General features: G+C 44.4%; 1 protein-coding gene across 2 annotated transcripts; it reads left to right on the top strand.

Moving 5' to 3' along the window:
* The first annotated feature begins 159 nt into the window (after positions 1-159).
* use1 (unconventional SNARE in the ER 1 homolog (S. cerevisiae)) lies at positions 160-13,995 on the top strand. Of its 2 annotated transcripts, XM_021604762.3 has the most exons (8): positions 160-543; positions 1,350-1,399; positions 5,984-6,062; positions 6,244-6,393; positions 6,535-6,550; positions 6,640-6,670; positions 6,809-6,971; positions 12,979-13,995. In XM_021604762.3, exons 1-8 carry the CDS (start codon positions 442-444, stop codon positions 13,159-13,161), a joined length of 774 nt encoding a protein of 257 aa, XP_021460437.1. In that variant the 5' UTR covers positions 160-441; the 3' UTR covers positions 13,162-13,995. The 2 variants fall into 2 exon arrangements, with proteins under 2 accessions (XP_021460437.1, XP_090092521.1); XM_090236395.1 differs by lacking the exon at positions 1,350-1,399 and having other exon boundaries at positions 211-543.
* Positions 13,996-15,709: the final 1,714 nt, after the last annotated feature.

The following is a 15,709-nucleotide window of genomic DNA, read 5'->3' as shown; positions in this document are numbered from 1 at the left end:
GTAAAACAGACCAATGTGTTATATATTACAATGTTGTCAATACATTTTGATTTATAAATTGTAATTGTAAATATATTTGATAGAATTATTCTCAAAATATTCAAGATTTTATTTTAAAGACATAACGTGGTAAATGTGGAACTTTTTTTCTGGGGTTTTGTAATGGTCGTCACTAGTTACCACAGACACAAACTCATAAACCCCGCCTATGTCTACAATTTATCCTGGTAAATCGCCATTAAAAAAAATCCACAGAAGAACAATAATTTCAATGTTTAAAATATGTTAAACCCAAACCCCTCTGTTAACCTTATGTCTAACCGTAAACTTACATTTTTAATTTATTTTTTACTTTAATTAATGTTTCCGATATATATGTGGTAACTAGTGGAAACGGAACTACTTCCGGAAAATCTTTGCGACACCTTGTCATATTCAAACATGGCTTCGTCTAGATTAGAAATAAATTTTATCCGATTATTGTCCCGCTGCGAATCTATAGCTTCAGAGAAGCGAGTGGAAACGGAATGGAGGTTGGAAAAGGTAAGACATTTAGACGTTGACCAATGCAACCTTCATCAAACGCAGTCGATGAGAAACGAATGTCCTGTCAAATGATGTTGACAGTGTCTGCTAACGTTACGTTAGCTTGTCAGTGGGTTAGCATGCTAGATAGCCACGTCGCCAGCAGCTTGGAACGAGCAAGTTGGTTAACTATACTACAACTGACTGTATTTTCTAGCAAATCAGTAGCTCGTCGTAGTAGTTAACAGTATTAGCTAATGCAAGCGCACATTACTTATTTACACAATTTTATATTATAAAATTAGCTATAATCCAAATACGACAGGTCAATGAATCTTGCGAAAGGTGTATGTAGATAGCCATGATCATCTCTCACCTAGGTTTAGTTGGCAAGCTAACGTTAGATCATTTGACAAGGTTGTGTAACTAACTACAGTAGTTATAAGCTACATTTATTTTCCCAGGTTAAATTGTATCTGTTTGTGTTCGCTAGAAGATTTACATTCAGGCCTTTCCAATCAGTCATGTTTTGATGGCAACTAGCTAACGTTACAGCCCCCCCCTTTTCAGAAAAGCCTAACTAGTTAACGTTACCGCTAACAGATACACCCCCCCCCCCCCCCCCCCCAATAGTCTGCCTTTGTCATCGTTTGCAAAAAATATATATATATTTTTTTCGTTTGCTTACTAGTTGTTTTCTGCATAGCTGCTCAAACTGTGTTCCCATGCTTTTAAGAAGCTTGGCAATTGTCGTGTCTCTAAATGCCATCCCTATTATGACTCTACCAAACTGTAGGTCTTGACTTTTGCTCTTTCTCTTCTAGTATGTTGGTGCTCTTGAAGAGATGTTGGTGGCTTTGAGGAAAAGTCCAAGGTATATCTAAACTGAGGCCTTTTACCTATGAGTAACATTCTTAAAACAGGGCAATGCCAGACTTTGCACTTACTTAATACTTACCTAACAAACCTCCTCTCTCTCAACTAAATCTTACATGGATTTATTGTTTCAGATTTTATATAAAGGTGATACTTTCACCTCAATCAAGCGGTCAGAAAAACTGCTATAATGATAATGCAGATTTATGATTTTTTAAAAATATATTATTGATAGGCTTGTACTTGAAGGGAGCTGCATTTAACTTATAGTGCATTCTGAAAGTATTCAGGCCCCTTGACTTTTTCACATTTTGTTACGTTACTGCCTTATTCTAAAATGGATTCAATTGTTTTTTTCCCACACTCAATCTACACACAGTATTCAAATAATGACAAAGCAAAAACAGGTTAAGAATTTTCTGCTAATTACACAAATAAAAAATGGGACACCAGAATTAGGGGAGTTTCTCCCATTCTTCTCTGCAGATCCTCTCAAGCTCTATCAGGGGAGCTTCGCTGCACAGCTATTTTCAGGTCTTTGCCAGAGATGTTCGATTGGGTTCAATTCTGGGCTCTGGCTGTGCAACTCAAGGACATTCAGAGACTTGTCCCAAAGGTTTTCATAAAGGGTCTCTCTGTCTTGACTGTATGCTTAGGGTCGTTGTCCTGTTGGAAGATGAAACTTTGCGCCAGTCTCAGGTCCTGAGCCCTCTGAAGCAGGTTTTCATAAAGGATCTCTCTGTACTTTTCTCCATTCATCTTTCCCTCGATCCTGACTTGTCTGCGGTTGAAAACATCCCCACAGCATGACTCCGCCAGCACCATGCTTCACCGTAGGGATGATGCCATGTTCCCTCCAGATGTGACACTTGGCATTCATGCCAAAGAGTTCCCTCTTGCTTTCATCAGACCAGAGAATATAATCTTGCTTCTCATTGTCTGTGAGTCCTTCAGGCCAGCATTTCTTAAAGTATGGGTCGCAAAGTGTCAGTAAATGTATAATTATTTAATGAATTACTGGAATTGATTTGGCCAAGTGCAACTGTTCAGTGCGCTCTCTGCTTAGCAGAGGTCTCTGTTCAGTGCGCTCTCTGCTTAGCATAGGTCTCTGTCCTGTGCGCGCTCTGCTTAGCATTGGTCTCTGTCCAGTGCGCGCTCTGCTTAGCATAGCTCTCTGTCCAGTGCGCGCTCTGCTTAGCATTGGTCTCTGTCCAGTGCGCGCTCTGCTTAGCAGAGGTCTCTGTCCAGTGCGCGCTCTGCTTAGCAGAGGTCTCTGTCCAGTGCGCGCTCTGCTTAGCAGAGGTCTCTGTCCAGTGCGCGCTCTGCTTAGCAGAGGTCTCTGTCCAGTGCGCGCTCTGCTTAGCAGAGGTCTCTGTCCAGTGCGCGCTCTGCTTAGCAGAGGTCTCTGTCCAGTGCGTGCTCTGCTTAGCAGAGGTCTCTGTCCAGTGCGCGCTCTGCTTAGCAGAGGTCTCTGTCCAGTGCGCGCTCTGCTTAGCAGAGGTCTCTGTCCAGTGCGCGCTCTGCTTAGCAGAGGTCTCTGTCCAGTGCGCGCTCTGCTTAGCAGAGGTCTCTGTCCAGTGCGCGCTCTGCTTAGCAGAGGTCTCTGTCCAGTGCGCGCTCTGCTTAGCAGAGGTCTCTGTCCAGTGCGCGCTCTGCTTAGCAGAGGTCTCTGTCCAGTGCGCGCTCTGCTTAGCATTGGTCTCTGTCCAGTGCGCGCTCTGCTTAGCATTGGTCTCTGTCCAGTGCGCGCTCTGCTTAGCATTGGTCTCTGTCCAGTGCGCTCTCTGCTTAGCAGCGGTCTCTGTCCAGTGCGCTCTCTGCTTAGCAGCGGTCTCTGTCCAGTGCGCTCTCTGCTTAGCAGCGGTCTCTGTCCAGTGCGCTCTCTGCTTAGCAGCGGTCTCTGTCCAGTGCGCTCTCTGCTTAGCAGCGGTCTCTGTTCAGTGCGCTCTCTGCTTAGCAGCGGTCTCTGTTCAGTGCGCTCTCTGCTTAGCAGCGGTCTCTGTTCAGTGCGCTCTCTGCTTAGCAGCGGTCTCTGTTCAGTGCGCTCTCTGCTTAGCAGCGGTCTCTGTTCAGTGCGCTCTCTGCTTAGCAGCGGTCTCTGCTCAGTTTGGCAGCTGCGCGAGTGGGAGAACGAGATGCCCGTGTGCTTCGCGGTTTATCGGATCTTTTATTTCAAAGTTTTTTTTTTTTTTAAGATCCCTCGGTGACACGCGCTGTGGTTCAGCAGCAGATGATGCGCTGTCAGCCACGGACTTGTCATTCCCACTCACCGACGTCACCAAATAGACTCATGCTAGCAACAAGTTCTGACTGAGCTCAATCGTCACGAAACACCAATACATCGATGAGTTTCTCTCTTTCATACAAACTTTGAGAAATAACGAGGAGCTCCCTCAATGTGTTTTTTTGTTGTTGTGGGGAAGTGCTTAGTAATGAGTTAATCAAAACGAACAAATTCGTATAACGACACATCCTGACCAAACATCCACAGCATGGTGGTAAACCCAGGGAATTACTTCAGAACAGGGCAGAGTGCAACAGGAAACAGTGCTTCAACAGTGGAATTGTTGTCATTTTAGAACAGGTGATATAAGCAGAAATAGGGGAGTACTATCTCATAGTAGTATATGTGAGTTTCTCTTTCAAACAATCCCCTGGCCTTGTACACAGCTAATAGCTTGCTTTGGCGAATGTTAGCTAACTAGTTACATTTTACAGTAGAAATTATTGTTGAAAGCAAGTCTAGGTTGGAACCGTTGCTGTTAAAATACGTCATCATTTTTATTGAAGCAAGATGCTTTTTGAGGCAAACACACACACAGTTCTGGGTTGCTCATCTACAGCATGAAGCGGTAGATGCTGAAGCGGTAGATGCTGACTGAGAAAGCAGTAATGTCCTGGTCCAGTACAGCCCCACATACCTATGTCAGTCAGGGTTCTCAACTCTGGGTTACTTAATGAAAAAAAAAAAAACAAGTACAGAAACCGTCTCAATGCTGAGCAGTGTTGTACTGTCAAAAACGGATCCCAGAAGAGACATGCGTGTTGACAACTTCAACCAGCCACACACCTCTCATTAGGAGAGAGTGTGTTTTTGTTTTCTGATCTACATCCATGTGATTGTTCTTTTGAAATATTTGTTTTATTTCAATTGAACCTTTTTTTAAATTTAACTAGGCAAGTCGGTTAAGAACAAATACTTATTTACAGTGACGGCCTACCCCGGACGAACCTAGACGACACTGGGATAATTGTGCGCCGCCCTATGGGACTCATGTCCGGATGTGATTCAGCCTGGATCAATCAGTTTATTCCAGTTCAGAATAAAAACCTATGATTTCTATTTTAACAGCAACAGTTCCAACCTAGACTTTGCTTTTGACAATCATTTCTACAGTAAGAGGTACAGTAGGCCTGATCATTTTTCATCTGTACTGTTACTTGGTGTTGCATCAAAGAGCCTGCGTCTGTGTGACGTGATCAATCAGTTTGTTCCAGTTCAGAATGAAAATGATGTATTGTATTTTAACAGCGACAGTTCCAACCTAGACAGATACGTAAGAGAGGAAAATAAACATGAATAGATATTTATATGACCATTTTAATTTCGTTATTCGTTTTTGTCTATATTGCATTTGTTTTAGGCATAAGGGCAATGATATGGACCAATATTTACGTATAGTTGCATATGTTCCTAAACACAGCATTTTTTATTTGGGTCCCAGGCTGAAAAAGTTTAAGAACCCCTGCTTTAGGGGCCTTTTTACTGAGGAGTGGCTTCTGTCTGGTCACGCTACCATAAAGGCCTGATGGGTGAAATGCTGCAAAGATGGTTGTCCTTCTGGAAGATTCTCCCATCTCCACAGAGGAACTCTGGAGCTCTGTCAGAGTGACTGTTGGGTTCTTCGTCACCACCCTGACCAAGGCTCTTCTCCCCCGATTGCTCAGTTTGGCCGGGCTGCCAGCTCTAGGAAGAGTCTTTGTGGTTCCAAACTTCTTCCATTTAAGAATGATGGAGGCCACTGTGTTCTTGGGGACCTTCAATGCGGCAGACATTTTTTTGGTACCCTTCCCCAGATCTGTGCCTCAACACTATCCTGTCTCAGAGCTCTACGGACAATTCCTTCAACAGAGCAAAAACCAAGACATGCACTGTCAACTGTGGGACCTTATATAGACGGGTGTTTGCCTTTCCAAATCATGTCCAATCAATTGAATTTACCACAGGTTGACTCCAATCAAGTTGTAGAAACATCTCAAGGATGATCAATGGAAACAGGATGCACCTGAGATCAATTTCAAGTCTCATAGCAAAGGGTCTGAATACTTAGGTAAATAAGGTAATTCTGTTTATTTTTAATACGTTTGTCAACCTGTTTTCACTTTTGCCATTATGGGGTATCGTGTGTCGATTGGGTGGATTATTTAAACCATTTTTAGAATAAGGCTGTTAAGTAACAAAATGTGGAAAGAATCGGGGACTGAATACTTTCCGAATGATCTGTATTAGCCGAATTCATGTCCTCCTGAGGCAATCGTTGTTTTTAAATATTAATTCATTATTTTCCATCTCTCCCTTCAGCAAACCCACAGTAGAGGTGATGACAGACTACACACGGAAGGTGGACTTCTTGAAAGGACTTCTAGAAGCAGAGAAACTGGTTAGTATAATTACCCTCAAGGATTTCATTCTGATACGTAGCTAAAACAACTGATTTTAAATTCTGTTTGAAGCCATTAGCATTACATTATAGAAACGTTTTCTTCTCACCAGTTTGTTTTTAATGTTTTCTTCACTTGAGCCAATGAGACGCTGGCCTGTCCTATGTTCTTCTTTTATAGTCGGGGACAGAGAAAGCCCTGGCCAATCAGTTCCTAGCTCCTGGACGCACCCCCACCATAGCCAATGAGAGGATGCCAGCCAGTAAGACAGTTCACATGCAGACCAAAGCCCGGTGCACAGGGGAGATGAGGAACGAGCTGTTAGGCACTGTAAGATAACCTCATACTGTTGGATGGGTCTCAATAGTGTGTATTTTACTTAGAAAATGTTATAGTTTGTTTTAATGGACATGATCGGTCTTCTTTATAAAGGGCTATTTCTGCTAACTGTTTTATTGCGTTTCTTTATAGGGTCTGTCGAACAAAGGTAAACACTCGTTTTTATTTTATTTTAATATATTCCGATGTACAATAGCGTCATTTTAAAGTGTAATTATTTTCTCTGTAATTAAACAGGAAACTTGGAAACAGACTTGAGAAACAGAAGGTAACATTAACCTAATTTCCTCTCACTCTGCTCTAAAATGTGAAACCGGACTTACCAAATGTACGATACAGTTTTTTATTTTTATACCCACAATCAAATCAATCAATAAAACCAATCCCTCCCTCTCCGCTTCGAAAGGGGTTTGGTTCTGGATGAACGGCAGTCAGCAGCCGAGCTGGATGCAGTGTTGCAGCACCATCACAACCTACAGGAAAAGTTGGCTGAAGACATGCTGAACCTGGCGCGCAACCTGAAGAACAACACGCTGGTGGCCCAGAACATTATCAAACAGGACAACCAGGTGTGGAAGAAGACGAGCTCTGCTTGAACAGTTTCTATGCTGAATTACAATTCCACCTTTTAGCCTCATTCTCAGGTCAGACAACAGGAAGACTCTCTCTGCCCTTGTAGAGTTAGAAAAGTGAGGATAATCCCCCTGGGGTTTTAGCGCCTAACACTTGGTAATTATATATATTTTTTTAAACCTTTAACTAGGCAAGTCAGTTAAGAACAAATTCTTATTTTCAATGACGGCCTTCCGAGGAACAGTGGGTTAAATTCCTTGTTCAGGGGCAGAACAACAGATTTTTAACTTGGCAGCTCGAGGGATTCGATCTTGCAACCTTTCGGTAACTAGGCCAACGCTCTAACCGCTAGGCCAACGCTCTAACCGCTAGGCCAACGCTCTAACCGCTAGGCCAACGCTCTAACCGCTAGGCCAACGCTCTAACCGCTAGGCCAACGCTCTAACCGCTAGGCCAACGCTCTAACCGCTAGGCCAACGCTCTAACCGCTAGGCCAACGCTCTAACCGCTAGGCCAACGCTCTAACCGCTAGGCCAACGCTCTAACCACTAGGCCAACGCTCTAACCGCTAGGCCAACGCTCTAACCGCTAGGCCAACGCTCTAACCGCTAGGCCAACGCTCTAACCGCTAGGCCAACGCTCTAACCGCTAGGCCAACGCTCTAACCGCTAGGCCAACGCTCTAACCGCTAGGCCAACGCTCTAACCGCTAGGCCAACGCTCTAACCGCTAGGCCAACGCTCTAACCGCTAGGCCAACGCTCTAACCGCTAGGCCAACGCTCTAACCGCTAGGCCAACGCTCTAACCGCTAGGCCAACGCTCTAACCGCTAGGCCAACGCTCTAACCGCTAGGCCAAAGCTCTAACCGCTAGGCTAACGCTGCCGCCTAACACTCCTGTAGATCTCAAAGGATTGGACAGGTGTATCCAATATGGCGAGAATTTGACCACACTTATCAGGAAAAACATGTTGAAGCTATTTCCATATGACTTACTTAATAATTTATACGAGCCTTGGAATTCAACAAGAGCTTCTATTCTGGTTGACAGAAAAGTGTTTTGGTGTCCGTCCAGAAGGTGGCGGTATTACATAAGCTTCTATTCTGGTTGACAGAAAAGTGTTTTGGTGTCCGTCCAGAAGGTGGCGGTATTACATAAGAAACATTCCAGAACTAAAGCGTTTGAACAACTTGTGGGATATATGATTTAACAGCTGCTGCTATGAGGCCTGGAATTCCACTAGTCTAAATGGAAGGATGGATTCTTTTCAGGCTCAATCCATTTTTGGATAAAAAATATGCATCACTATGCATTTCAAAGGCCAATGAAGTCTCTTATGAAAAGTGCAAGTGTTTGACGACAGCCCCTTAAAAGTTTAACAGAAGAAGTGTTGTCTATGTTCACCCTGACCCAGTCTATCCTTCAGCCACAGCAGAAATATTCATAGGATCCTGTCTCCCTGACCCTGATCCAGTCTATCCTTCAGCCACAGTATAAATATTCATAGGATCCTGTCTCCCTGACCCTGACCCAGTCTATCCTTCAGCCACAGTATGAATATTCATAGGATCCTGTCTCCCTGACCCTGATCCAGTCTATCCTTCAGCCACAGTATAAATATTCATAGGATCCTGTCTCTCTGACCCTGATCCAGTCTATCCTTCAGCCACAGTATAAATATTCATAGGATCCTGTCTCCCTGACCCAGTCTATCCTTCAGCCACAGTATAAATATTCATAGGATCCTGTCTCTCTGACCCAGTCTATCCTTCAGCCACAGTATGAATATTCATAGGATCCTGTCTCCCTGACCCTGATCCAGTCTATCCTTCAGCCACAGTATAAATATTCATAGGATCCTGTCTCTCTGACCCTGATCCAGTCTATCCTTCAGCCACAGTATAAATATTCATAGGATCCTGTCTCCCTGACCCTGACCCAGTCTATCCTTCAGCCACAGCAGAAATATTCATAGGATCCTGTCTCCCTGACCCAGTCTATCCTTCAGCCACAGTATAAATATTCATAGGATCCTGTCTCTCTGACCCTGACCCAGTCTATCCTTCAGCCACAGTATAAATATTCATAGGATCCTGTCTCTCTGATCCAGTCTATCCTTCAGCCACAGTATAAATATTCATAGGATCCTGTCTCTCTGACCCTGACCCAGTCTATCCTTCAGCCACAGTATAAATATTCATAGGATCCTGTCTCTCTGACCCTGACCCAGTCTATCCTTCAGCCACAGTATAAATATTCATAGGATCCTGTCTCTCTGACCCTGACCCAGTCTATCCTTCAGCCACAGTATAAATATTCATAGGATCCTGTCTCTCTGACCCTGATCCAGTCTATCCTTCAGCCACAGTATAAATATTCATAGGATCCTGTCTCCCTGACCCTGACCCAGTCTATCCTTCAGCCACAGCAGAAATATTCATAGGATCCTGTCTCCCTGACCCTGATCCAGTCTATCCTTCAGCCACAGCAGAAATATTCATAGGATCCTGTCTCTCTGACCCAGTCTATCCTTCAGCCACAGTATAAATATTCATAGGATCCTGTCTCTCTGACCCAGTCTATCCTTCAGCCACAGCAGAAATATTCATAGGATCCTGTCTCTCTGACCCCGATCCAGTCTATCCTTCAGCCACAGCAGAAATATTCATAGGATCCTGTCTCTCTGACCCAGATCCAGTCTATCCTTCAGCCACAGCAGAAATATTCATAGGATCCTGTCTCTCTGACCCTGATCCAGTCTATCCTTCAGCCACAGCAGAAATATTCATAGGATCCTGTCTCTCTGACCCTGACCCAGTCTATCCTTCAGCCACAGTATAAATATTCATAGGATCCTGTCTCTCTGATCCAGTCTATCCTTCAGCCACAGTATAAATATTCATAGGATCCTGTCTCTCTGACCCTGACCCAGTCTATCCTTCAGCCACAGTATAAATATTCATAGGATCCTGTCTCTCTGACCCTGACCCAGTCTATCCTTCAGCCACAGTATAATTATTCATAGGATCCTGTCTCTCTGACCCTGACCCAGTCTATCCTTCAGCCACAGTATAAATATTCATAGGATCCTGTCTCTCTGACCCTGATCCAGTCTATCCTTCAGCCACAGCAGAAATATTCATAGGATCCTGTCTCTCTGATCCAGTCTATCCTTCAGCCACAGTATAAATATTCATAGGATCCTGTCTTTCTGACCCTGACCCAGTCTATCCTTCAGCCACAGTATAAATATTCATAGGATCCTGTCTCTCTGACCCAGTCTATCCTTCAGCCACAGCAGAAATATTCATAGGATCCTGTCTCTCTGACCCTGATCCAGTCTATCCTTCAGCCACAGTATAAATATTCATAGGATCCTGTCTCTCTGACCCTGATCCAGGCTATCCTTCAGCCACAGTATAAATATTCATAGGATCCTGTCTCTCTGACCCTGACCCAGTCTATCCTTCAGCCACAGCAGAAATATTCATAGGATCCTGTCTCTCTGACCCTGACCCAGTCTATCCTTCAGCCACAGTATAAATATTCATAGGATCCTGTCTCTCTGACCCAGTCTATCCTTCAGCCACAGTATAAATATTCATAGGATCCTGTCTCTCTGATCCAGTCTATCCTTCAGCCACAGCAGAAATATTCATAGGATCCTTTCTCTCTGACTCTGATCCAGTCTATCCTTCAGCCACAGTATAAATATTCATAGGATCCTGTCTCTCTGACCCAGTCTATCCTTCAGCCACAGTATAAATATTCATAGGATCCTGTCTCCCTGACCCTGATCCAGTCTATCCTTCAGCCACAGTATAAATATTCATAGGATCCTGTCTCTCTGACCCTGATCCAGTCTATCCTTCAGCCACAGTATAAATATTCATAGGATCCTGTCTCCCTGACCCAGTCTATCCTTCAGCCACAGTATAAATATTCATAGGATCCTGTCTCTCTGACCCTGATCCAGTCTATCCTTCAGCCACAGTATAAATATTCATAGGATCCTGTCTCTCTGACCCAGTCTATCCTTCAGCCACAGTATAAATATTCATAGGATCCTGTCTCTCTGACCCTGATCCAGTCTATCCTTCAGCCACAGTATAAATATTCATAGGATCCTGTCTGTCTGACCCTGATCCAGTCTATCCTTCAGCCACAGTATAAATATTCATAGGATCCTGTCTCTCTGACCCTGATCCAGTCTATCCTTCAGCCACAGTATAAATATTCATAGGATCCTGTCTCTCTGACCCTGATCCAGTCTATCCTTCAGCCACAGTATAAATATTCATAGGATCCTGTCTCCCTGACCCAGTCTATCCTTCAGCCACAGTATAAATATTCATAGGATCCTGTCTCTCTGACCCTGATCCAGTCTATCCTTCAGCCACAGTATAAATATTCATAGGATCCTGTCTCTCTGACCCAGTCTATCCTTCAGCCACAGTATAAATATTCATAGGATCCTGTCTCTCTGACCCTGATCCAGTCTATCCTTCAGCCACAGTATAAATATTCATAGGATCCTGTCTGTCTGACCCTGATCCAGTCTATCCTTCAGCCACAGTATAAATATTCATAGGATCCTGTCTCTCTGACCCTGATCCAGTCTATCCTTCAGCCACAGCAGAAATATTCATAGGATCCTGTCTCTCTGACCCAGTCTATCCTTCAGCCACAGTATAAATATTCATAGGATCCTGTCTCTCTGACCCTGACCCAGTCTATCCTTCAGCCACAGTATAAATATTCATAGGATCCTGTCTCTCTGACCCTGACCCAGTCTATCCTTCAGCCACAGTATAAATATTCATAGGATCCTGTCTCTCTGACCCTGATCCAGTCTATCCTTCAGCCACAGCAGAAATATTCATAGGATCCTGTCTCTCTGATCCAGTCTATCCTTCAGCCACAGTATAAATATTCATAGGATCCTGTCTTTCTGACCCTGACCCAGTCTATCCTTCAGCCACAGTATAAATATTCATAGGATCCTGTCTCTCTGACCCTGATCCAGTCTATCCTTCAGCCACAGCAGAAATATTCATAGGATCCTGTCTCTCTGATCCAGTCTATCCTTCAGCCACAGCAGAAATATTCATAGGATCCTGTCTCTCTGATCCAGTCTATCCTTCAGCCACAGTATAAATATTCATAGGATCCTGTCTTTCTGACCCTGACCCAGTCTATCCTTCAGCCACAGTATAAATATTCATAGGATCCTGTCTCTCTGACCCTGACCCAGTCTATCCTTCAGCCACAGTATAAATATTCATAGGATCCTGTCTCTCTGACCCTGATCCAGTCTATCCTTCAGCCACAGCAGAAATATTCATAGGATCCTGTCTCTCTGATCCAGTCTATCCTTCAGCCACAGTATAAATATTCATAGGATCCTGTCTTTCTGACCCTGACCCAGTCTATCCTTCAGCCACAGTATAAATATTCATAGGATCCTGTCTCTCTGACCCTGACCCAGTCTATCCTTCAGCCACAGCAGAAATATTCATAGGATCCTGTCTCTCTGACCCTGACCCAGTCTATCCTTCAGCCACAGTATAAATATTCATAGGATCCTGTCTCTCTGACCCAGTCTATCCTTCAGCCACAGTATAAATATTCATAGGATCCTGTCTCTCTGATCCAGTCTATCCTTCAGCCACAGCAGAAATATTCATAGGATCCTTTCTCTCTGACCCTGATCCAGTCTATCCTTCAGCCACAGTATAAATATTCATAGGATCCTGTCTCTCTGACCCCGATCCAGTCTATCCTTCAGCCACAGTATAAATATTCATAGGATCCTGTCTCCCTGACCCAGTCTATCCTTCAGCCACAGTATAAATATTCATAGGATCCTGTCTCTCTGACCCAGTCTATCCTTCAGCCACAGTATAAATATTCATAGGATCCTGTCTCTCTGACCCAGGCTATCCTTCAGCCACAGCTGAGGATCTGATCTAATAGTTATCTGCTTTTCTCCTCTCTCACTCAGACCCTGACCCAGTCTATGCGTCAGGCAGACACCAACTTCGAGAAACTGAAGGTTGAGTCGGAGCGTTTGGAACAGCACACCAAGAAGTCTGTCAACTGGACCCTGTGGCTGATGCTCATCCTGGTCTCCTTCACTTTCATCAGTATGATCCTCTTCATCAGGATCTTCCCCAAGCTCAGATGATGATGATGATGATGATGCACACCTACTGGACATGCATAGAAGAATAACTGCTGTGCTGCTTGTACATATTCACATGTAGGCCTAGGTGTATACGTACCGCCAACCGGGTTAGAAGTTGCCCAGTAAGCACAGATCTTCGATCAGCTCATCCTTCAACCAGCTTCTCCAATCCTATTTGATGGAATGAAATGTACAATTGACCTTAGATCACTGTCTAGGGGGTAACTTCCTCCTGCTCCTTTATGGGTATCCAATATGCACACAAATATAGCTAGCGATAGATATATATAGATATTTATTTAGAGTGAGGGACAGTGAGATGGGCCTAGTCTAATCAGATGGAGATTGGATGTGACTAAGAGCCTTAATCTCAATCCAGGGATGTCTGTATGGCAGCAGTACACAGTAGCATGGCCCAGTCTGTACCGCGTAGATTAAGTTACCATTGATTGACTGCAAACAATATCAGTAATCTCATTGGTCATCTGTATGTTTGGAACAAGTGGAGATTTAAGGCATTCTGTCCTATATAAGGAAGTAAGATGTTCTAATTTTGTCTGATTTGATTAATTAACCACTTGACAAGGTCTTTGGTCCTAAAAAAATCCCTTGCATCAATGCCTTTTTCATTGTTAATTTTCAGTGTAATAGTGTGAATCTGGCCATTGTTGATGTGCATGAATGGGTGACAGTGATTGATTCATTATGGTGACCTGATTTGAGAATATGATTGGCCCTCTCTTAGGAAGGAGGAGTGTTACTTCCCAACTAATTTCTCCCTCCTTTATCGCTGTGGTCTGTGTTGAACTGTGTGATTAAATGTTTTTAACTGGAGAGATTTGAGCTTTTATGTTATGTATAATTTTTTTTCTGTTCAGGAAGTCTGATCACTTTGCCTCATTGTAAGAAGCTGTATGTTCAGTAGTTTGACTAGTGCCCTGTAATGCTAGGAAAGGGAAATTACAGCTGTGAACAGTCCAGTAGGTGGCAGGCTCTCTCTGCATAGCAGCTACTAACAACCTCTTTGACCTGGGAAGAGGGAGTAGGGCTGCTATTCCAATTCATTACCCTGCTCTTTGAAGACGGTCTGTACCCTTCACCCTTCTCTTTGAAGACGGTCTGTACCCTTCACCCTTCTCTTTGAAGACGGTCTGTACCCTTCACCCTTCTCTTTGAAGACGGTCTGTACCCTTCACCCTTCTCTTTGAAGACGGTCTGTACCCTTCACCCTGCTCTTTGAAGACGGTCTGTACCCTTCACCCTTCTCTTTGAAGACGGTCTGTACCCTTCACCCTTCTCTTTGAAGACGGTCTGTACCCTTCACCCTTCTCTTTGAAGACGGTCTGTACCCTTCACCCTTCTCTTTGAAGACGGTCTGTACCCTTCACCCTTCTCTTTGAAGACGGTCTGTACCCTTCACCCTGCTCTTTGAAGACGGTCTGTACCCTTCACCCTTCTCTTTGAAGACGGTCTGTACCCTTCACCCTTCTCTTTGAAGACGGTCTGTACCCTTCACCCTTCTCTTTGAAGACGGTCTGTACCCTTCACCCTTCTCTTTGAAGACGGTCTGTACCCTTCACCCTTCTCTTTGAAGACGGTCTGTACCCTTCACCCTTCTCTTTGAAGACGGTCTGTACCCTTCACCCTTCTCTTTGAAGACGGTCTGTACCCTTCACCCTTCTCTTTGAAGACGGTCTGTACCCTTCACCCTTCTCTTTGAAGACGGTCTGTACCCTTCACCCTTCTCTTTGAAGACGGTCTGTACCCTTCACCCTTCTCTTTGAAGACGGTCTGTACCCTTCACCCTTCTCTTTGAAGACGGTCTGTACCCTTCACCCTTCTCTTTGAAGACGGTCTGTACCCTTCACCCTTCTCTTTGAAGACGGTCTGTACCCTTCACCCTTCTCTTTGAAGACGGTCTGTACCCTTCACCCTTCTCTTTGAAGACGGTCTGTACACTTCACCCTTCTCTTTGAAGACGGTCTGTACCCTTCACCCTTCTCTTTGAAGACGGTCTGTACCCTTCACCCTTCTCTTTGAAGACGGTCTGTACCCTTCACCCTTCTCTTTGAAGACGGTCTGTACCCTTCACCCTTCTCTTTGAAGACGGTCTGTACCCTTCTCTTTGAAGACGGTCTGTACCCTTCACCCTTCTCTTTGAAGACGGTCTGTACCCTTCACCCTTCTCTTTGAAGACGGTCTGTACCCTTCTCTTTGAAGACGGTCTGTACCCTTCTCTTTGAAGACGGTCTGTACCCTTCTCTTTGAAGACGGTCTGTACCCTTCTCTTTGAAGACGGTCTGTACCCTTCTCTTTGAAGACGGTCTGTACCCTTCTCTTTGAAGACGGTCTGTACCCTTCACCCTTCTCTTTGAAGACGGTCTGTACCCTTCACCCTTCTCTTTGAAGACGGTCTGTACCCTTCACCCTTCTCTTTGAAGACGGTCTGTACCCTTCTCTTTGAAGACGGTCTGTACCCTTCACCCTTCTCTTTGAAGACGGTCTGTACCCTTCACCCTTCTCTTTGAAGACGGTCTGTACCCTTCAC

The sequence above is a fragment of the Oncorhynchus mykiss genome, chromosome 5, assembly GCF_057628025.1.
Source record: "Oncorhynchus mykiss isolate SJ-2025 chromosome 5, ASM5762802v1, whole genome shotgun sequence".
Lineage (NCBI taxonomy): Eukaryota > Metazoa > Chordata > Actinopteri > Salmoniformes > Salmonidae > Oncorhynchus > Oncorhynchus mykiss.
The sequence above is the reverse complement of the archived record's forward strand: the minus strand, read 5'-3'. Positions and strand labels throughout refer to the sequence as shown.

Excerpts from the sequence above, each read along its gene's own strand:
- use1 (XM_021604762.3), top strand. The coding sequence starts at position 442 with ATGGCTTCGTCTAGATTAGAAATAAATTTTATCCGATTATTGTCCCGC. Across the intron at positions 1,400-5,983 it reads GCTTTGAGGAAAAGTCCAAG|CAAACCCACAGTAGAGGTGA; the intron begins GTATATCTAAAC and ends CTCTCCCTTCAG. Across the intron at positions 6,972-12,978 it reads TTATCAAACAGGACAACCAG|ACCCTGACCCAGTCTATGCG; the intron begins GTGTGGAAGAAG and ends TCTCTCACTCAG.